This window comes from Lissotriton vulgaris, chromosome 9, assembly GCF_964263255.1.
Source record: "Lissotriton vulgaris chromosome 9, aLisVul1.2, whole genome shotgun sequence".
In the NCBI taxonomy this organism is placed as follows: domain Eukaryota; kingdom Metazoa; phylum Chordata; class Amphibia; order Caudata; family Salamandridae; genus Lissotriton; species Lissotriton vulgaris.
Genome location: NC_141697.1, coordinates 395,483,904 through 395,507,325, shown reverse-complemented (window position 1 = coordinate 395,507,325; position 23,422 = coordinate 395,483,904). Strand labels below are relative to the sequence as shown.

Sequence of the window (23,422 nt, the reverse complement as noted above, 5' to 3'; positions counted from 1 at the left end):
AATGATTTTATATTAATATTTGCATTGGAGCCATTCAGGCCTCGATTTTGGCCTTTGTAGTAGGGTGTTTTAAGCCTCCCCATTGTCAATTACATGAGGTAGCAGAGTGGTGGAAAGTCCAAATCAAGAAGCAGTATTTCTGGCTATGCCACCAGCCCACTGATTTGCTCTGCTAGAATTATGTGCACTATACGGTGCCTGGTGTGTATGCGACCTGGGAGGGTGGGAGGTTGTTGATGGGACTCACCATCTCAGAGCTTGAGTGGACCCCCATCTCAACTTCACAGTGGTTAAGGCAAAAGGGGCAAACCCTGGGATTCTCTTAGATCTCGGTGGGGCGCACTCCTGTTACACTGGCACCTCAAGGCACAGGACATACTGGCGAGGCAATCCCCACGATCTCCCTTTTGTAGGAGGTGTTTTTGCATAACAGGGAAGGTAATTTCAGGGATTAGGATTTTGCTGTGGGTCCCCCAAGCCAGCGGAATCCAAGGTAGACTCTGTTATAAACGGCATTGAATGTACGCCAACCCAGGGCGATTAGACAAAGCATTGACATCAGCATAGTGGTGCTTGCACCACCATGAACGTGAACACAACGCCAATCTGCCACCAAGGTCCTGCCACTTCAATATCGCCTTTTTGGGAATGGCAAGGGCATGGCAGTAATTGTACATGGGAAGAGGTGTTGGTTCATCTCAGATTTAAATCAATACTTAAAAAGGGCACTTTATGAGTTTCTAAAGCTTGGAAATGGTGCAATCATCTTTAGAAGCCTAACATGCTCAAACCTGGAAGATTCCACGTTTTACAGCATTACTTCAAATAGGACTTGGTAAAGCCACAATAAATGGGATATCACCCCTCTTCACACAACTTAAGTAAATAGTAATCTCTAGATACTAACATGTGTAAGTTTTTTTTTCCATAAAGAGGTTCAACTGGATTTTAAACAAATCTTTGTCTATATCACATGCCAACAAAAGCAGTTTATGAACGGAGTGCTGAAACTTTTCAGACACTCATCCCCGGTCACAGATCTGGGTCGAATCCATAATCGGTCTTTAGCTCACTTCGCCGCCCAGTACAGACACAGCTATATGCAAATCAGTCTTGACCCTGTGCCTCATGGGATCAGGCCAGTCCGAACTGCCAGCCATGTCTTCCCTGGACTGGAAACAAGCATTCTGGGACTGGTTTCGGACTAAAAGCCCTCATCAGCCAGGCTAGCTTGAATCTAGTGGCCAAGTGAGCAAGGGACCCACAAAAAGAATTTAAGTGATGCTTTGCCTGTACTGGCCAATTAGGAGGCAACAGAGAAGAGTGACACTGAAGTCAACTAATGGCAGGTAATGGATGAGCTCCAAGCCCATTACTGAAAACAAAAGTCCTGCAAGAGAGAGCGCATGCACCAGTGCATGCTCATGCAGGCTCAACCTAAAAATCTCACTCATGCTTTGGCACAGGATAAAGGGATTGTAAAACTTTGTTTTCCCAAAATTTTACAACATTGGAACATTCTCCAAGAAATGCAGAAGATCAGCCACTGAGCAACTACAGCACTAATTAATACCTGCTTTCATTGCCAGGATCACACATAAAAGGGCTGTGGGGTGGGGGTAGGTGGGACATCATGATTACCTGATAGTAATCTCATTACTCTGAATTAATGCCCTTTCCTAGCAAACTGAGATAATGCAGCCTCCAGTACATATACACCACCAATTGATAACAATGTCTCCCATGTGCTGACAGTTCTAATGATTCATCATCCATAGGATGAACTGAAGAGGCAGGATGCCGTAGCTATTTCTGGACGGCTAAGAAAAGGGAGATTGAAGAAATAACATTATGAATCAGCAACAGCATCATTATTTCTTCAACTCTCATCCTCATCCCAATCTTTTCCCAACTAAAAAGAAACCAAATGAAAGTGTGTTCAGATCTTCCAATTCCAGCAGGGAGTAAGGAGCAAAGGGGAAAGGAGAACGCCAGAGAGAACCCATTTAGATCTCTTCCGGTGAGACCTTCCCCTGCCCTGAATTGTAATCCATGAGTTTAATCGCCCCTCATGTTAATCGGCCATGCATGCCACCAGAAGGCACCATCGGATTAAAATATTAATCCAACAAATTGGTAGATAAAAGCATCCTGCATATTGGGATGTTTCAGACCAAGCCAGGCCCAGTGAAAATTAACAAAAGGCTACTACATTTACGAAACCTAGCTGTTAGTTCAAGCTGTTTGATGATGGCTCTCATGACATCCAAAACAGCATGCAATCATGCCTTTTCCTATGAGGCAACAGTCTGGCTTAAATTCAAGCAAATGTTTTAATACAAGTAGACAGATACCATCAATAAACATCTGGAAAACGCACCTTTGTGATGGTGACCAAGAAAAAGATCCTGAAAGTTAGATGTTGGACTGACACCTGTTCGCGTGGCTTAAAATGAGCCCCCTGAAGTGCAGACAAAACTAGTAACAGGCCCCTGGAAGGGACAGGGAGTTTACTAATGCAATTGTCACCTAAAATATCGGCTTCATCAGGGTACTTTTCCATACCATGCAGATCCTCAGGATTCTGGGAAAGCTCTGCCTGCCACACATGGATTCTGGAGGCAGACACTACTAGTCCCAAAACAATTGCTCCAGAGAAACAATAGTTCAAAGCAGGGGGGACACAATCCTAGGGATGAACCCCTCTGGTCTTCAAACTATGATTAAAAGGAAGCCCATTCGTAAGCACAGGCACTATGCGTAGATGCCCTACACGAGACATGTACAGCTCCTGTATTGTGGAACCACCACACCAATTAATGGAGGCCTGGCCAAGTCATAAAGGGTAACTCCGGGTTTTTTATTGCTACGGGGGCATCCTGGTTTTGTCTATGGTACTAATGTACACATTGATTTACAGGTAAGTTTCCATGTGGGTCAATGAATGCAGAGGTGTGGGTTTGTTAACCACATGACTGCTAAGCAGATTCCTCTCCTGTGCTGGAAATTGTTATATTCCATGGTTCATGACGAGCTGAGCTCGTCATGAGCAGCGAAGGGGTTAAAAATCTAAGTATCATGTTATTTGTATTCAATAAATACAGAGGCCCAATGATCATTTCTTTATGTAAAATGTTTACTCAAGAGTCACATTTAAGGAAAATAACGTCACTGGAAACACTTTTAAACTCATTCCAAGATGCATGTAATACCCATTTTGGGCAGAAATAGCAGTGTCCACCCAAATTGGCAGTATGAGGCTTGTATTATTTTGACATGCAGTATTATCTTATGTAGTATTCACACAGGTCAATCAATCAGTCAGCAACTAAGCACTCGGGAGGGTATCCAGGAGCTTGAGGCTCATGAGGTTTCAGGTGACTCAGTTGAACAGCCAGGTCTTGGGTGCTCTCTGGAATTACAGTAGAGGGATGGAACTCTGTAGTTGTAGTGGGAGGTCAATCCAGGTTTTCGTAGCGAGGTAGGAGAAGGAGCATCCTCCGCTGTTGATTCAGTGGACGTGGGGGTGTGGGTGAGTAAGATGGAGGAGGAGTGTAGTTGTCCGGTAGGTTGGTGGAAGTTCAGGCAGTGGTTGATGTAGGCTGATCCTTGGTTGCACAATGCTTTGTAGACATGGATCATCAGCTTGAATTGGCATCTCTTCTGTATAGGGAGGCAGAGCAGTTTACTGTGGTGTGGGGTGATGTGGGTCTGTTTGGGGAGATCAAGGATGAGTCTGGAAGAGAAGTTCTGTATGGTCTGGAGTCTATGCAGAAGATGAGTAGTGATCCCAGTGTAGAGTGTGTTGCCATAGTCTAGTCAACTGGTGATTAGGGCCAGAGTGACGGTTCATCGGGTGTTTCACAGGGAGTCATTTGAAGACTTTTTGTAATATGAAGTGTGAGAAAGCAGGCAGAGGAGACTGTGGTCCACTCTTAATAAAATATAGGATTACAATCTCCATTGATTTCCTATATAAATGCATTGAGCTATGACAACCTTAACATCTTTCCAAAGAATCCTGGGTAATGACTGCTTGACAGTACACTGATATGATCACTACCTTTGTCCATATAGCAATGCTTAATTACGATTAATCTGCCCTCCAGCGCTCTAACTATACAGCACACTTTGCAGCGCAATAGCACTCTAACTGTGCAGCATAAGTTGCTGCCCAATAGCACTCTAACTGTGCAGCACACCTTCGGCTCATCTACATTCCTGGATACCTGGACACATACCCACGTCATTCCCCTGCTCAACAAACAATTGCTGCCACGCTTTCAAAATACAGACCCATCTCCCTCCTACCATACCCCACAAAGGATTTAGAGAAACTAATCAACATACGCCTCAGAGACCACCTCAGCAACCACCCATTCTTTGATGCCACACAGTCCAGATTCAGGCACAATCACAGTACAAACACAGCAATCATCGCCACCACAGACATCATCTACATGATCCTTGGCAGAGGAGACACAGCAGCTCTCATTTTCCTGGACTACTTTGCTGCATTTGACACGGTCTCACACTCCATCCTCATTAGGTGACTCCATAAGATTGGCATCCAAGGATCCGCTCTCCGCTGAATCTGCTCCTTCTTAAAATGTACAATACAAACTGTTAGCATGGCACCTTAATCCTCTGAAGCCCATAAACTCATCTGTGGAGTGCCTCAAGGTTTGTCACTCAGTCTCACCCTCTTCAATACATACCAGATCCCTCTGGCCAATGTCATCCATGCAGACATCAAATTCCTCTCCTACGCTAAGGAAGCAACTCATACTCTCCCTCTCAAATAAGACCCCCAACACAAGAAAGAAGTTCACCACCTGCCTGACTGAAGCCGCTAATGGGATGGGATGAAAGCCAACTATCTCAAGCTCAACACCAACAAGACAGAAGTTTCTGATCTTCGGCAGGAACATCTCACCATGGGACTCCAACTAGTGGCCACCTGAACTTGGACCCATACCCAGAACCCACACCAGAAACCTCAGAATAATCATCGACAGCAAACTGGAAATGACAGCACAAGTCAAAGCCACCACTGCATCATGCTTCCACACTCAGAAAATGCAGAAGATCTTTCCAAAGCATCACTAGAAAAACTTTCACCCACATTCTAGTCACCAGCAAGTTGGACCATGGGAACACACACTACAAGAGGATTACCAAGCAACTCACTAGAAGGCTACAAACCATCCAGAACTCTGCAGCCAGAGTCATCCTCAACTTCTCACACAGACCTCACACCACACCTCAGAAAACTCCACTGGCACCTGGTGCACAAATGTTGCTCAATTGAAACTTCTCAGACACATATTCAAGACACTTTACAATGCATGCCCCGCCTACCTGAACAGTGCATCTTCTTCCACCATTCACCTAGACACCTCCTTTCACAGAACTCCTACTCACACACATCCCACGCATGCACAGAACCAGATCAGGAGGATGGCCGTTCTCGTACATTGCTCCAAAAGTGTGGAACGGTCTCCCACTCTACATCAGAGTCTTCCCCTCTACAAGAAGCTGAAGACTAGGCTTTTCAATTGGCCAACCACCCACAGGCAGGGCTAGAGAGGCACACCTGTTCAGAACCAGGATACCCTTGCGGTTATGGCGCACTTAACAAATGCACATACTATAACAATGTCTAGAGGCTTCACGATAATGGTTACCACTCTTGAACCCTACATTTTCAGGAAGACAACAAAGACGACCTCATCTCACAGTCTAGCTCATATGTTATTAGTAGGGAAACTGCATTTGTTGCAACATCCGCGCCTGAGTACTCATTGTGGGTGATTTTCCACCAGTGTGACAGACCATTCAACACCAATGGAGGATGGGTCTGCTGGGAAATTTTTAAAAATCACATTTCAAATGGTGGTGCCCATTTAACGTTCATCTACCTCCTTCCATTCCTAGCAACAAAAATCAAATAGAATGCGTATACTGGATGAGGTAGGCAACAAAAGGTCTCCTCAAGAAGCAAAAATTAGTGGGTTTTTCCCAGGGGATTAATCTGATTAAAGGAGGGAGCAACCGAAGCTTTCAACTCCAGGGGATGCATTGACTATACTGCGCCCCCTCTCTAAAATGGAGACATTATCACTTGGCAGACCAGGCATCAACCAAACTGATTAGGGGCTAAAACAACTGTATCTGCATTATTTAGAATTCAATTGTGTTAAGAGGGATTGCCTTTCACATTACAGACATTAATACAGGGTGATTAATAAAAACCCACCTAACTTGCTTTCCAGTATATTTAGGGACTGGATGTTGTCACAGAACTTGTTAACCTACAACCATGGTTCACATTTCTCCCTGCCTGCTGCACACAGCCATTATGCATATATACCTCTCCACTGTGTATTCATTAAAATGCAATGCAAATTCAATTTTGTGCACCTAAGCCCAGCTTAAGAGTTCAAAAATCTCTGCAGTCACAAATGGCAGATCTTGATTCGTAAGAATATGCTAATATACTACTAATTTGGTGGCAGCAACATTGGTATTCATAGGGTAAGGGAAAGTGGCCATTGAGAAGGCTGTGAATACCCACGCACCTCTGGGGGTAGACACAAACATTCAAAATGTCCACTTGGGCATCTACACTTAATTCCAAAAAAGGTGGCAAAAGTGTGAAAACAGGGTGAGAAAAACACCCAAACAACACTAGATTTCTTTTTTTTTTTTATTGAAATGGAACTGAGTATCGAGAAAAAAAAATTACATAAATCAACAGGATAAATTCAGACATTGAAGTTACTATATAAACATTATACATCTTATAAATCTTAACAATTAATTAATACATGGCATAAAACCAACTTCATTACACACAGTATTATGTAGGAGAATCAATCAACAATGTCTCTAGATCTGCTTACTGTCATTCATCTGCTTTCTCTCCAATTTCTAAGAGGAGCCCAAATCTTCTCACCAAAGTCTTTCGACCTCTTTCCTTTAAAGATGTATAGGCATTCCTCTATATTATGAATTCCCAGCAGCCTAGTTAACCACATCTGAAAGGTGGGGGCTGCAGAATCTTTCCAGGCCGCCGCAATTAGAATTCTAAAAACAGCCATGGATAGGAAGATAAATGCTTCGGCCTCTTGTTCAAGTTTAAGATTTTCATCCCTGCCAATCAGTACAGTAGTAGGGGATAGAGAAATCTGATGCTGTAGCAGCCCCGTTAAAAACCTTTCAATTTCTATCAAAACTGGCGTAAGATTTTGACAGGTGCAAAACATATGAGATAAATCTGCGGGGCCTTGGTCACACCTAGGGCATCTATCATTTTCTCTTTTACCCCATATAAACAGCTTGGCGGGGGTATAGTACACATTAAACATCATCTTGTAATGCTGTGCTTTTAAGTTTGTTGCTCTTAGTATTTTCTTGTTCAGTGCAAGAGCGTAATCAATATCTATATCTGGATCCCCAATCCTTTGCGCCCAAGCAGATTCCGTTTGTCCTATATCGTCTCCAACACCCTGTAAAAGATAACTATATCCAATTTTAATCTTCTTGCCCCCATTCCTTACGTAATTCACAATCGGGTTTAGCTCCTGAATTGAAATCCTAGGTCTAAATGACTTCACTGTTTGCTCTAGTTGTCGATATAGGAACCATTGGTTAGTAGGTATACCAAACTTTTGTTGAAGTAAACCAAAATCCAATAATTCATCCTCACACATGACATCCCCCAGACATCTAATACCAGACACTTTCCAAGTCCTGCTGTTTCTGTTCTGTCCGAGATGTGTAAAAGGGTTTGAGCTCCAAAGATCTACTGTACTATTAATCTTCGGGACCTTCAAAAATTTCAATATAGCCTTCCATGTACCCCACGCACTTAACATTACTTTGCTTTTGCTCCTTTTGAAATATCTAGAATTTATTTCTCGTGTTAGAAGCCCCAGAGCCCTTTCTCCCACTATTAATTCATAGATTGTGGGGATTCTATATGAACCAGTCGGCACCTCTATATCATCATATCTCAAAAGGTAATTCATTTGCATCATTAGACAAACCCAGTGATATAACCTCAGATTTGGTGCAGATAAACCCCCTCCCTCCAATGGTGCAGAGAGTCGAGTCAATGATCTCCAAATTTTACCATATTGCCACACAAATTGCGAAAAAACAGCTTCCATTTTTTTCAACAAACCCTCTTCAACTAGTAAAGGTATGGCACGAAATAAATACAATATTTTCGGAAACATTAACATTTTCAATACATTCACCCTACCAATCATGGATAAGTGTAAAACATCTATTCTTCTCAATTCTTTATCTATCGAGGTAATCAAGGGTAGATAATTTTCCTGTATGATTTTCCCCACATGTGCGTTAATTCTAACCCCAAGATATACCGCAGAATCCACATACCTTTGGTCAGCTTTATGAATGTTATTTGTACCAATTATTATTGTTTTTTCCTCATTGAGCTTATACCCGGAGCATGATCCGAACGCGTGTGCCAATTGGCTCAGTTCCAGCATTGCCGTTTGCGGATTAGTAGTGACTATTGCCAAATCATCCGCATACGCCAATAGTTTGGTGGTATACCCATTAGTTACAACAGGAGATATTTTATCAGAGGCAAGGATTCTCCTAATTAAGGGATCGATATAAAGTGAGAAAAGTATCGGGGAACAGGGGCAGCCCTGAAGGGTACCTCTTCTAATAACCACCTCTTCCGACTGCATACCCATCGTAGTAATTCTGGGTACAGGATCCATGTACATAGCCTTTATTGCTTTCCTGCATTTCTCTCCAAAGCCCCTTCTGGCCAAGACATCCCACATAAAATCCCAGACCACACGGTCGAACGCATTTTCGGCGTCTAAGAGAATCATAGCCATATCTCCCCCCGTGGCAGCCATTGCGTCAAATAGCGAGATCGCCCGCGCCGTGTGTTCCGTGGTGCCTTTTCCTGGGACAAACCCATGCTGCCACGGTGAGACAAGTTGGTCAATAATTCTCCCTAACCTCTTAGCCCATACTTTAGAATAAAGTTTGGCATCCGTATTTATCAGGGAGATTGGCCGATATGAACCGGGATCCTCCTCTGGTTTTCCCTTTTTATGAAATATTACAATGTTAGTTTGTTTCCAAGTATCAGGGATCTTCCCAGAGCAGATTATACCATTAAATAAGTCTTCGAGCATGGGAAGAATTTCCTCCCCTAAAACCCTGTAGACTTCTATAGGTATGCCATCTGGGCCTGCAGCTTTACCAGCAGCTAGTTCTTGTAATGCGGTCTTTATCTCCTCTGCTGTAATATCTAAGTCTAGCTGCTCCCTATCCTCCTCCTCTAACATTGGGCATGGTGGCCCGTGCTCTTGACTAGCTGGTAAGTCCCCTGACTCCTGATCATACAATTTCTGATAAAATTTCTGGAACACATCCATTATCATTTTCGGATCCGTATGTTCTACCCCATTATACTTAATCTTATATATTTTATTTTTGTTAGCCTCTTGCCTAATGCGCAGCGCTAATGCTCTTCCAGCTTGTTCGCCTGTCTCATACCGCCTTGCTCGATATACTTGATATTCTCCAATCTCCTTTTGCGTGATTATTTTTAAAATATCTCCCTTAATCAAGCCATACTTATAACTGTTTCACTGCCATCCTTGCCTGAGACTATTTCCTCTATGTGTCGTTTCTCCGACTCTACTAGTTCTGAGGTGAGTTTTTCCACTTTACTTCTATCCTCTTTCCTTAACTTGGTGGCACAGCTGATCGTCTCCCCCCTTAATGATGCCTTAAAGGATTCCCATACTCCGTTCCTGGATGTACTATATCTATTCATCTAGAAAAATTATTTCGCCCACTGTTTAATATGTTTTACAAACCTTTCATCATTTAGAAGTTTCCTTTCAAATGTCCGTCTTGTTGTTTTCCTCAGAGTATTAGAGACCTTATATGTCAATATCAAAGGGTTATGATCCGAGACTATTCTTGGAAGTTTAGCAATTCTGACTTTACAGAGTCCCCCCATTGACACGAAAAAATAATCCAGTTTAGAATATTTCTGCGCCGGATGTGAGAAATATGTAAACCCTGGGTCACCAGGCGCTTTTTCCCCCCATACATCTACCAGACCATGCGACTGTATTAAAGAACCAAGAGCTCTATATACCTTGTGTTTGCGTCCTGTGTATTTCCCTCCCTGTCTCCAATCAGCCGAAATATTCATGTCCCCACATACTATCATGGGGGTACCCCAATTAGCCAGCTCTTCTTCTACTTTATCATATACCATAGGGTCATCTTCATTTGAACCATAGATCACACCAAGTGTAATCCCTAGATTTAGTTCTACCAGGACCCATCTACCGGACCCATCGGTTTTAGTACGTTTCACCCCCCCCAAATTACATTTAGCTAAAATAGCCACTCCTCTAATAGATAGATGATTGCGATGAACATCCTAGCATAGTATAGCCATGCATATCCAACAGCTTCCTTTTAGCCCAGGGTACATGGGTTTCCTGTATACATAGTATATCTATATTATTGCATTTAGCAAAATGACTCAGTCTCTGTCGTTTCTTCCAGTCATTTAATCCCCCTACATTGATTGTACAGATCTTAATGTCTGACATTATTGATAAAGTTACTTCTCCTACAATGTCTGTTATCCATGAATCCCCTACTAACCAAAATCACACCCATTTCCATCTCGAAGTTTTTCTCTTTTTTCTTCCACGCATTCCCCCCCACTTTCCCCCTTCCACCCCCTCCCCGTCCCCCTGCTCCTGCTCACTCTCCCTCCCCTCACCCCATTCGGGTGACGGGCTCCCCCCCTCCCACCCCCCTTTTTCAGAGGCGCTCAGACCCAAGGTCTGTGCACGTGATGGTTCGCGGTACTGATTGAGGAGATTTCACATTTAACCCATCTTTATTACCTATGACCCTGTAGTTCCCACCACCTTACACTATAAACACCAACCCGCACTGTGTTGCTGATTAATTATTTATTTATTTATTTATTTTTAACCTGAGCATGACGAAATATCACATTTGACTATTGATTAAACTCATCTACTTATACAAAACATTTTCTAAACCCCTTGTGAGATCAGATATTCTTTAGCCTTCACTTCGGAGGAAAAATATAATGTTCTTCCATCTTTAATTATTTTCAGCTGTGCTGGGTTTATCAAGTATGCCTGCATACCCTTGTCCTGGAAAGGTTTTATCATCTGCCTAAGTCTCCAGCGTCTCTCCACCGTGACATGACAAAAGTCAGGGCGAACAAAGAAAGAGTAGCCATCTATATTCTTTTTTTTGTCCGGTCTCGCCATCTCTTATATTGCCTGCCTCAGGTTAAAGTTACCCCAAAAAATTAAAATTGCTCTGGGCTTATCTCCCTCCTTGGCATTCTTGTTGATTTTAAAGGGGATGCGATGTGCCCTCTGAATCTCCTTAGCCCAATCCCATCCCTTCAGTTCTGTAAAGGCATGTTCGAATAGTTTAACCACAAAGGCTTTCATGTCTGTATCTTCTGATCCTTCGGGAATTCCCAAAATGCGCAGGTTGTTCTGTCGAGATCTGTTCTCAAGCGCCTCCAGTTTCCATTGCATATCTATTAGTTGCTCTCCCTGTGAATCTACCTTGCTAGAGTCCGCAGCTGACTCCGCTTCCGTTGACACCACTCTTTCTTCCAAATTAGTAACCCGTTCTCCCAGATTAACACACACCTTAGTCAGCTTCCTCACCACTCCTTGCATTTTTCTAACTGCCGCTGTGATTTGCGACTTTCCTGGCGTGCTTCTTCCCTGTGTGCGATTATTTCCTGGTGTATCACCTCCAGGAGAGACATTTGTGCTGATTCCCCACCTGGGCTTTCCAGCATAGGGTTGGTCGTCGGGTGGTCCCCTTTTTGGCGATGTATTTTCGCTCCTGCCATGGATTTCACTGCGGTTATCGGGGGCTAAAATCGTCCTGCTCCAATTCACTGTCCGTAACTGACCCACTGGCCTCTTGTTCCAGGCTATCATCATCTTCCTCCGACCATTCCCCTCCTTCTGAAACTGAAAAGAAAGCTTCACTTGGGGCTTCTTTTTTATCGCTTGTGTCTTCACCAGCCTCTTCCTCTAATACTTCTTTGAGCGCCAGGGGTATCACAATGGTATTAACCTCAGCTTCTCTTGCTAGATCGGTTTCTCCTTTACTGTCCTCCTCTATAATTCTGGACATATCAGGCTGGGCAGATAATTCTGTTATACTTTGGAGTGCCCTCCCTGTATCCTTGGGGCTCTCAGCTGGCAGTCCTTCAGTGGCCTCATTATTAGTATCCTTTTCTTTTATGATTTTTTGAAAAATGTCTGATATCAGGGTGGTGCCCTGGTTGCCTTGGTTGCCCTTACTAGCTCCTTGTTGTTGCGCCATTCTTTTAACAGGGGAGACTTGTTTTTTTTCTTGCTGTTATCTAGCTCCCTATCTGCCATTGATTCTGCCTGTTCAGCTGCAGCCTTCCTTCTCGCGGCAGCTTTAGCGCTTGCACTAGTCTTGGGAGCCATGATTTCCCTCCTCCTTTCCTCGAGCCCAAACTGCTCCTTACCGTCTATTGTGCTGCCCCACTTGCTCTCTTCTGAGTCTGCAGTGATCTCCAGGGCGCTCCGTAGTCTTCTCCCAGTCCCTTGGTGTAAACACGTTTGCTGTCCCGAGTGTAGATTCGTATGCCGAGGTTCTCCTGGCCAGGGCTGTCTCTTCCGATGCAAGCTCCGTCCACTCTGTGAGCTCCGCGCCGTTTATTTTCCAAATTCCGCTACCTCCGCGAGCTCTGTGAGCCGTCCCACACCTGACTCGCCTCTCAGCGAGAGCCTCCTCGCGGTCTGCAGCAACTCCAAAATCAGCCGCTTAAGCGGCCGACGGCAACAAAGTATCATTCGGCAGTGTCAGTTTCTTCTGCCGGGTTCTTCGTCTTCGGGCTTTCTCTCCGCTCCTTTCGTCTCCCTGCCTTTCTGAAGGCTCAGTGATTCCGTGGCTCCGTAGCTCTGTAGCTCTGCGGCTCCGTGGCGTGGGTCTACAGCGTCATACTGCTCCTACGGCATCTCCTCAATCGTACTGCTTCTCGGCCGTCCTAAGCGGCCGCCATCTTGCCTCTAAACAACACTATATTTCATGGAGGATCAAGGGAGGAAATGTTCTCTACCAGGTAAAATGATTTGTAGTAATGCACATTTTCACCTTGGAGTTTATGTGCAGGTCTGCCTTGTGGAAAATCTGCATGAGTAAGATCTGAGGGGGAGATGCAGTCTTGGAATTGCAAACTTTTCCTTCAGTACACTGAAGTTTTTATTTGTGAATTGCCAAAAAGTCAGAAATCTACCCAAATCATAGCAGACAGCCTACGTTGAGTTGATTGCGGTCTTTTTAAAATAGGTGTATGAATTGGGACTTAACTGTTCCATCTAGTTGCCCCTCACCCTGTTTTCACTGCAACCAGTCGGAGTGTACAGAATGGTCTCGGGGGAAAAAACACAAATATCTAATTCCAGTCAAACGTAATGGTTAGCATGGCAGTTGCAAATTAACCAGGTTCCTTGGATTAGGCTTAATGTGAACGAGAAATTGTAGCCATTGTACAGTTCATGCCACAAAGCCCACAGGGAGAACTACGGATAGAATTGTGTACTTATTTACATATTTTAAAAAGGACATGTGACCCAGGATGAACATTAATTTTTTTAGGCCTTATCCATCTAGTTTCCTCCTGCGACCCCATGGCTGCCAAGGCTTATTAGAACATTGGAATGTTGGAAGCTCCATTGAAAATAATGGAGTGCTCCGGGCTTCTAATGGCATGTAGCAGCCCGGAGCTCCAACACTCCAATGTTTCTTCACAGCTGCTGCGTAAACAAAAGGCCTCACGGAGCTCATCTCGGCCTCCGCAAGGCCTTTTTTTCACAAATTAGAACATTCTGCCCTCTAGGGGCAGAATGGTCTAATAGCCTTAGAGTCCTTTGTAGCGGGCACTACAGGCTATTAAAGGCCAGGTCCCTTGTTAAAGGCCTTCGCCTTCGTCTCAGGCTTTAACGCTGGAGCGGGCCTTTAAAGGCCAGTAGAGCCCACTACTGCAGGCTCTAGCGCCAAGAAACCTAATGGTGTTAGCGCGCTCAATAAATAGATTTAACATACAACATACAAGTCTATATGTGGTATCTGCTCCAGCATGCTGCTCAGTCTGTGGATGTGTGTGTGGAATGTTAGTATACTGGGTATCTGCTCCAGCTTGCTTACTGCTCAGCCTGTGGATGTGTGTGTGGAATACTAACATTCCACTGGAATACTGGATGATGTCATAGAGTGCTGTATGCGCGGATGAATGTCAGTTAAGTGCAGGGCTGAGCAGCAAGGAAGCTGCTCCTGTTGGGGTTCGTGTATCTACCTTACTTTCTACCTAATAAACAACATATAAGATACCACCTGGATCCGGTCTTTCTTCCGTTACAACACTATTGTAGAAGCATGACATGACAAATTAGAAACATTGACTGGACCAACCAGTTAAACAACAAACACTGACAATGCCAATTGGTCGGGCTTTAGCATGCTGGTGCAATGGTTACTTTTTTTAAAATTTTGTTTTTATTCCAAGTGCATGTCACAAAAGTAAAAAGAAAAAGAAAAGTATAACAGACTGCCAGATAAATGTGGCCACCATAAGCTTGCAACAAAAATGTTAAATAAAAAACAGTTTACAAAAAAATATAAAAAAATCTCTAATTTTGTCTCTTTTCTTATTGATATATTTTTTTACGAATAAACAAGCCTTTGATTGGGGCCATGCATTTCACAATAAATGTTTATGAGGTTGACAAGAAGGAATCATCACCCAATGAAACACTCAAGTTGCAGGCAGCTACAATGTAAAAAATGCCATATAAACTCTTTCTAAACAGCAACTTTAATAAGCATCGTCAATGCCAATAAATCAATCTTATGAACGCACTGCTGAGCCACACCAAAAAATCCATGTACGTTAATGAGTGCTTCCTCCCATCTGTGCTCCAGAGAAAAACATTATAAATTATCTAGTTATCTACGACACTTTAATAGAATTACAATGTCATGTGTGTGCCCCTGAAAGTTCAAGCTTGGGCAGCTAGATAAATAAACAAACTGATCACAACTGTGTGGAGGTCAAGCTCTTTTTTTAGCAAAAGCACACAATGTCCGCCCAATCAAAACATGTACTACCGGCTCCCAACATGCTTCTGTAGCCAAATCCACCTCTCATGGTGGTTCTCTTATTGTTGTCTGACAACAGCTATGGTGTCAAGCCCGATCATAAAAAGGAGACAGGAAATAAATCACCATCCAACTGGGCATCTGAAGGGCAAGCAAAATAAATAGTGTTTTTTAAAGTAAAAAAATTTAAATGCAAAACCACACATCGAAAGAGCTTTGAGACTACAGACAATGGAACTATTTTTAAGCACATGTGAATAATGTGCACAGACTTAGTGCAGGTACTCAGAGTGAAAGACGCCAATGGGTAAAGTGGCTGACCCAATGCTGTATAGTGTGGTTTGAAGAATGAAAACGTGACTGGCAATCCAACAGACTAATAATGGATGAAGCCTTGCTGACCAAAAGCCCCTATAAGATGTATATCCTGTATGATTTTTGTGGGAAAACAATAGCCTGGCAAAACAGCTAAAGCAGTCTCAAAGGCTAGACCTAAAAAGACCCAAGTGACTCATAGACCAGATGCTGATGAATCACTTGGGCACGGTGAAGGATCAATGAACAGTGTTAAATGGAAAAGCACTAATGATGCACATTAGTGGTTGTAACTGGCAACGAAGGCGAGACGTCCAGCACTGGAGGAGTCATAATGGCCAAACTACAGGCAGCATTAATGACTCCATAGATTGTATTAGTTCAGCTTCCTTGTAATAGTCCTTATTACGTGTTAATTAAAAGTGAGCTGCTCATTCTGTGCTAGAAATGCAGAGCACGAGCAGGGCTTCAGTGAATTCACACTCAACTTCGCAGTTCCTATTTATAAACCTGGTGGTTGTCGCATGCGTGCGAGAGACTTCGAAATGCCGTCGCTTCGGGGTAGACCTTGCAAAACACCCTCTTGTCAACACAAAAAATTACCTGCATTTTTTAAAAGATAAAATACCAGAATACTTACTACGAGGGTTGTTCAGAGTTTGCTTATACCTGTGAAGATAGACAGATTCCCAGATTTTTGCCTAGTTCCCTATGTTTTTCACCTCTGTGAAGCTTTGTGAATTTCCAAATTTTAACTAAATTTTCCCAGTATTTTTTACACATGCAAAGCTTTGTGAGTTTTTAGATTTGAGCTGTTTTCCACTTTTCATTAGCTTTTGATCAAGGTCGTTTCTCAGCACTTATTACTATTTGTATGCTCCTATGGTGCTTTTACAAGATTTCTACAAAGTATAACTTAAGCAGAACTATTTTGGACCATTAAATAAGGAAGCATGCAGCATGTATGGTCAGGCTAAAATAACATTTTCACATGCCTACCCAAATGCAAGAATCTTTGCAAACAACATCAAGTTGGTGATATTTCCACAGACCCTCACAAAGGTTGCAGAAAAAGCTTCACAACTTCTCACATCACAAGCTACATGGCATTTATGTGTCTGTCTTGGTGTCAGTTGTTCAATGTCTCCCCATCTAGCTATATACTTCAGTTATTCATCCATAACCCATCCTTCTGCCCATTTATCCATCCATCCATCCATCCATCGGTTCATCCTATCAACAACCCACCTGCATCCATCAACTATCAATGTTGATCTATCAGTTTATCGAATCTATTTAGACATACTCCTCTATTCAATCCACCCAGATTCACTGACCCATCTATTAACCCATCCATCCTATCAGACACCCTTCTGCCCACCAATGATCCCTCCTTAGCGATTCATCCATTCTTTAATCCAGCTCTATCTGATCCACTCAGATCCAACCACCCATTCAATTCATCCTGATACATGGCCTGAGAGTAGTGAGCTACTGAAAGCTGGAGCCAAGCTTGAGCCAGATCTATGCCTCTGGCTCAGATTATGGTCCTCTTTGACCCTTGAGCCCCAAAATTAGCTAAGCCTTTATGTGGCTCCTCCCTACCACCCATTCTATAACCTCATTCCCCAAGCATTAATGATACAACTGTGACCTTTTATGTAAAACGAGACAGAGAAAAAGAAAGAGAAAAAGAGAAGGAAAGAAAAAGAGATCTTGTGGCTGAATTGCATGTGAAACTAGATTACCTGGGATCAAACCTGGCTTCCTCATTTGTGCACATTGTGTGCTCTTAGGCAAATATTTCATTTCATAAATACTCCTTTGAATTCATTATTACATATGAGAGCACCTTCATATATGCGAGTAACACAATAATGTTGCTCAATGTAAAATAAGACCCTTTGCCGCATATAGGAAGCACATGACAGCTTATTTGCCACTCAATTCACTAATGGCATTGTCTTCAGGGCCAGGAGGAGCCTGGATTTTTTTTAAGTTAATGTTTAAAACTATTGTCTTTTAATAAATACCTCTCAATACAGTAATATATTTTGATACCCTAAGGTGAAATGCTTCAGCACATGAAAGAAATACTTTTTTCAATTTTAAGAGACTTTCTCATACTTTTACATGATATTTGGTGTATAATTTACATGACAAACATTCGGCTTGTGCACAAGTTTTTAGAGCCAAGACAAAGTTGACTCATCTCTGGCTTGGCTCTTCCTGCTAATTCATTCGCTTGCCCCTCTCTGTTTGTGCATCCACTCATTCTGCAACCTAGAACTGTGATAACTGCGATCACTCAGCTGCAATATTTAAGAAAAACTGGTGGAAAATATTTCACATTGTACAAGGTTTCAAATTTTGAATGATTTTTAGGATGAGCGTCAGTGAGAATGCGCCGTCTGCAAGACATGCTGTAATCACTATACTGACTGTAATCCTCCTGGCTGCTTACCATAGGATGATGCCAGCATCGCTCTTCTGTGCAGCCTTCTAAATGGTTCACAATCCAATACAAACTTCTGTTTTGTTGCACGGAAGCAACGCTCAACAACAGATTGATTTCTGTTCATTAGTGGCTGTCTGCTTTTATCAGGTAATATTTCCTGTACCACCACCTCAGCAGGGGCGGCTCTAGGCTCATGGCGGCCCTGAGCAGGGAGCGTAGGTAGGGGGCTCCGGAAGAGGGCCCCGGAAGAGGAGGCCCCAGAAGAGGTGCGGAGGCCAGTGAAGAGGTAGGGGGTCAGGGTGTTTGGAAGTGGAACAGAGCCGGAGGCCACAATATCCCTGCAACTGGGGCCGCCACGCAAATATGTATCCTTCCTCAGAGGATTATTATATTAAAGATATATATTGGCATGGCGGCCCCTGGGGTTTGGTGGCCCTATGCAGGTGCACAGCTTGCATATGTCTAAGGCCGGCCCTGACCTCAGATTCCCCCTGACCTTTTTTCATAAATGTTTTTTTTTCCATGTGCCACTGAGGACTTGCAACGTAGCACACCGCGATTCAAGAGTCCATTATTCATTATGTTTTTTTATATGCCGCCAAGCATTTCTTTCTAGTTTTGATTTGCCACCAAACATTTCTTTCTAGGCTCCACTTTTCATTATTTGTTTTTGTGAAGTCAAGCAGTTATGGTGTGGGACTACACACTTTCAATGCTCTTGCAGCGCCCGTTTTACGAGCACTGCTCTCTTTATTTTCACTAGAAGGCTGTTTCAAAAACAACCTTGTCTTCCATTTCAGCAGAGGACTTGTCATATTTTCTCAGTGGCTGTGTTCATGGTACTGTTCTGGGGACATAAGGACACTGAGGCCGCAGCACAGCAACAGTTGTTGAAATCCCCTTTATTTTAAGGCTCCCGCCCATCAAGCATTTTTCAAAAATCGGGGCATAAAGTCATTGAGGCCGCTTGCCTTACACGGCAACATTTGCCGAAATCGCCCATTAGAAAGCCTCCATTCTTTTTTTGTCCGAGCTCTGCAGAAACTTAGGAGAGGCGAGCAGCGGGTGTTTAAGGTAGGTGGCTGGAACACGAAGCTCAGTGTGGTGATGGTGACGTGTGGCGGTATGAATGCAATTTCTCCCCCATTCCCTTACTTATAGTCCATATTGGACTAGGGATTGGAACATTGTGAAACTAAACTGCACTGCCATGTGACCATGTCTGAGGAAGAGTATGCTGGGTAGCTTCTTGTTCCTTTATCTGTGCTGGGGCAATGGCAATGCGCTTCTCCCCATGCCCTGCTGTAAGCAATGTTCAGTGGCTGGTAGTGGTAAATGTTGATTGCAGTAACGTTTCGCGTTTGAGTGGTGACTTTTCCGGAATGAGAGGGGAAAGTCCTGGAATTCAATCTAGGTATATATGCCCAGCTATTTGTTTCCACATCCCGCGCCCTTCTAGGCGCAGTCATGTCAGACATTGGTATCAGCCAATGTTAAACACTAAAGACAGAAGCTGATGGCGGTGTCTCGTGGCAGTCGCTTCCAGCTCAGTCTGTTTAAAGAGTTTCTTTTAATTTCTTTATAGCGCCCGTCCTACACCCAGAAGTCCCAGCCCTAAGGGTTTTTACCAGATGTTTTAACTAGTAGAAAGTGCCCCAAGAACAGTAAATGACAATGTGTTTAATAATCTGTTCATGAAAACTCTTGGATATTAAACAAAATAAATTATAAAGCAATCTAGAAGTGAGCGAGTTGGCCTCTGCTGCTGGGCGCCAAGCCATGTCGCGGTAGCTGCCAGTGTATGAGCTTTCTTACAAAAATGGTAGGGTCTCTTTTCGATGGGCCTTTCATATTTGCCACCCGGTAGCCTTCAATGAAGCTGTGGGTTTTGCTTGTTAATAAGTAAAATCCAGTTACCTTATCCTGTTCGATAGCAGGACCGATGCTGTTAGTACTGAAATGGAAGCCGCAGCTATCCTAGCTTTTGAAACATTTTTGGGCACAGATTGTTGGTGAGAAGGCTCTAGTGTTCTCGCATTAACTGTGTTTCAAGAAGTCACTTGATGTCTACTATTCTAGAAGGAGTATTAATAGCAACAATATGCTGCTCAGCATCAGGCAACAAGGGTTAAATTAACTGGTCTCAGTCAGGTACATGTCTGCATTACCCATCACATTAATAACTTAAACTCCTCTTATTCTTTGGTGTTACAGTTAAATTCCAGGCTACTAAGGCAGAAAGGCCTGGAATGCATCACAATATTTATATGTGTACACATGTGCATTTCACCATTTAAGTGGGCACCTTAATGCCGAAAGACAGTCCCATTCCAAGATGGCCACCACTGTTCTTTGTTTTCATTTGGTTCGTCAGAAGCATCTGGATAAGTTACAACAGGACTGTGACGGTCTCATACTTAACATAGGCACCACGAATGTGATCCCAGATTTTTATTCGAGCTCAATTTCCGATGAGTGCCAATTAAAATATGGTAATAGAAGCAGAATTTTATATAACAAGACAGGAAAAAATTTACTACATTTTGTTCCCTTCATTTGTATTGGACTTGGTTGATTTTTTAGTACTAACTCCTTGACATAGCCACTTTTCTCGTGGCATCTTTCACATCTGTCAATTCGGATACCCATCCTTTCAGATGTCTCCAACTATCAACATTCTTACCCCATCTTCACTTTCTCACCTCCCGGAATCGGTTCTCACGTGCATCTCACTTTCACCACTCGCCCCACCATTTTCATGCTCACTCTTTATAAAATGACAAAACAAATCAGGAGTTTCCGTCTCTATTCACTTTCAGAATTTTTTTGAGTGAATATTACCTTTTTTAACTTTCAGCTTTGCATGTGTTATTAGTACTTTATCTCCTGTTCCCCTTAGTGCTCTTAATGGAGGTTTATTTAGCACTCCCTGTGACAGTCATGGTCTTTCTTTTCTCAAATTTCTGAATGATATATTACATTTATCTTGGCTCTTTGTGCAGTCCAAGTGACTGCATCGGAGCACTACGAGAGGTGTGCACTAGATATGTTACAATCCAACTATTTGTTGTTACATGTTTTATCACCTTTATTAGTAAACCTACATGGAAAGATTAAATATTGCAGCACTGAAGGATACCTCTAAAACATAGGTAATATAAAGTCAGCTGCCTGTTAAGTGCCTGATGTTCCATTGTCTCTAACTTAGTATTTTTTTCCTTTTCCGAACGATATATTAATTTTCAGCAGGATTGCATGCATATGCTAACGTATCGATTTCTAGTTAAATAAAATAACAGCAAAGTGCATGGTTTCTAACGTTGGTTGTTGAAGGATGTTAACATACTATTTAAAAAAGGGACTGTACTCTCCCTCTGCTATCAGGCTCAAAGCTAAATAAAACATCACATTTCACTAGAAGTGGTTATTTGTAGATGTACACCTAATAAGTCACTATCTAACCACATATCTTTTTGCCTTTTCTGTCTGTTGCAAATTAGCTGTTCAACAAAAACGCACATAAATCAAAAGAACTATATACACATTATTACTTTTTCTTAAGTAGGTCAAGTTAACAAAGTAAATGCATATCTACCAGGAAACAGTGGTTTTGATGGATCTTACCTCTTGGCCCAAGGACTTAGGGCGAGATAGCAAAAGCCACACAATTGATGGCCAGAATGCAGAACAAATCAGAATAATTCCCCCCCAGTACAGAGATCTGGGCCTAAATCCATCATTCTTTTGCTCACCATGCCACCCAAGTTTAGACCTGGCCATATGCAAATCAGTCTTGACCCTGTGCCTCATGGGAACAGTCCACCCCGAACTGCCAAGCCAGGTCCTCCCTGGACAGGAAACAAGCATCCTAGGACCGGTTTCAGGGTTTCACCCCACATCAGACAGGATAGCTTTAATCCAGTGAGCCCAAGACCCACGTCTGGGCATACCTGGCGCACTTAGGGCGAGACAGCAAAAGACACACAATTGATGGACGGAATGCAGAACAAATCAAAACATTCACCCCAGTCAAGAGATCAGGGTTAAATCCATCATTCTTTTGCTCACCATGTCACCCCAGCAAATGCTCGTTTGCCTTGTAAGCATTTTCTGTAGAAGCTGGTGGTGCTGCACATGCTACTTACATACCTGTTGCAGTGTGCTCGTTCTAACTCGACACCAATTTGTCCCCTCAAGATTAAAAGCAGAACTAACCAACAACCTAAGTGCCCGACAGTTTTTAAAGCTACTGAAAAGATCAATGAAGTGAAACACATTCTGACAATCAGCCACAAGTAACTATCACTCAGCCCAATGCATCCGATTGCCTCCTGTTTAACAGAGCCTATTAATATACAAAGGCAGAAAACTGGGACAGCATAGACTAATAACCAGCAGCGAAGCAGCAAAGAAGCAAGCGGTGCCCCCCAACACAGGCAAATAGGCCACTAATAGCCCGGTGTCACTGCACCAGCTGCAGGATTTCCAGCGACAACCTTGCAAACGGAGAGCGCCCGAAGAAGACAGTAGAGAGGCAGGGTGGGACTTCCTGTCCGCGAGCACGCTGCCAGCAGTTGGAAAACAAATTAGCGGAGTGGAACCGGGCTCCATGAAAACATTTGAAAACGCTACGTGCTGTTTTACAAACACTAGTTGGACCTTTCTCGGCATGACTGGCGAGAACTCTCCACCTGTCGTCAGGGGAAACAATTGATAAATCATTCATGCTGCACAATGAAAGACACGAAAGCCCTCTCTCCAAACAGACGTGCTTCGGCGCCCGAATTATAACGACCTGACAATGGCGCGGGACGAGGACAGACTAGGCCGGTCTAGACAGCCAGCACACACACCTGCTCTTCTACCCCTGGCGCGAGACGGGCGCTGCGTCACTTACCCCGTAGCCATGGACGATGACGTAAAGCGCACACCTATCAGCCGAACGCCTCGAGCCTGTTCACGTTCATGCAATAATCACGCAGCAACACGCTCTGAAACCAACCTAAGGTCTTCGAAGCTGTTGTCTTCCTTTAAGTCCTATGCACACTTCGGAAACTAAACAGGAAAAGGATGTAAGGCCCGAGAAAGCGTGTAACAGGAAATCAACATAAAGGCTCAAAACCAATGGTAGAAAGGAGGGGAACTGAAACTTAGAGTTCGTAATTCTGAGCATAACATGAATAATAGCAGGACTGTGTGCACTTGTTTTTAGCCCGGAGCCGAGGAGTACATTCAAGAGAAATATTTCAGGTAAAGAAGGCTTTAAGGAAACGCCAAGGTAATAAATGTCTAGATTAAAAAACACAAACCCTTCTTTTAATATCTTTTGGTGAAAATAAGATACAGAGGTTGCACGATACATCCGCTTTCAATGTGTTACATTATGCAGATTTGTAGAGAGTACTATCTCTCACCTGGGAG

General features: G+C 43.2%; 1 protein-coding gene across 15 annotated transcripts in view; it reads right to left on the bottom strand.

The window, feature by feature from the left end:
• EVL (Enah/Vasp-like) overlaps positions 1 to 23,422 on the bottom strand; it is a 581,837-nt gene that overhangs the window by 374,187 nt on the left and 184,228 nt on the right. Inside the window, exon 1 of one of the 15 annotated variants that reach the window (XM_086937800.1) lies at positions 22,899 to 23,051. The exons of 12 other annotated variants lie outside the window; for them this stretch is intronic. In XM_086937800.1, coding sequence (XP_086793926.1) covers positions 22,899 to 22,909 — 11 coding nt within the window. In that variant the 5' untranslated portion in view covers positions 22,910 to 23,051. Of the gene's footprint in view, positions 1 to 22,898; positions 23,052 to 23,422 lie in introns of those variants that run through there. 2 more of the 15 variants (XM_086937796.1, XM_086937789.1) reach the window with 2 other exon arrangements.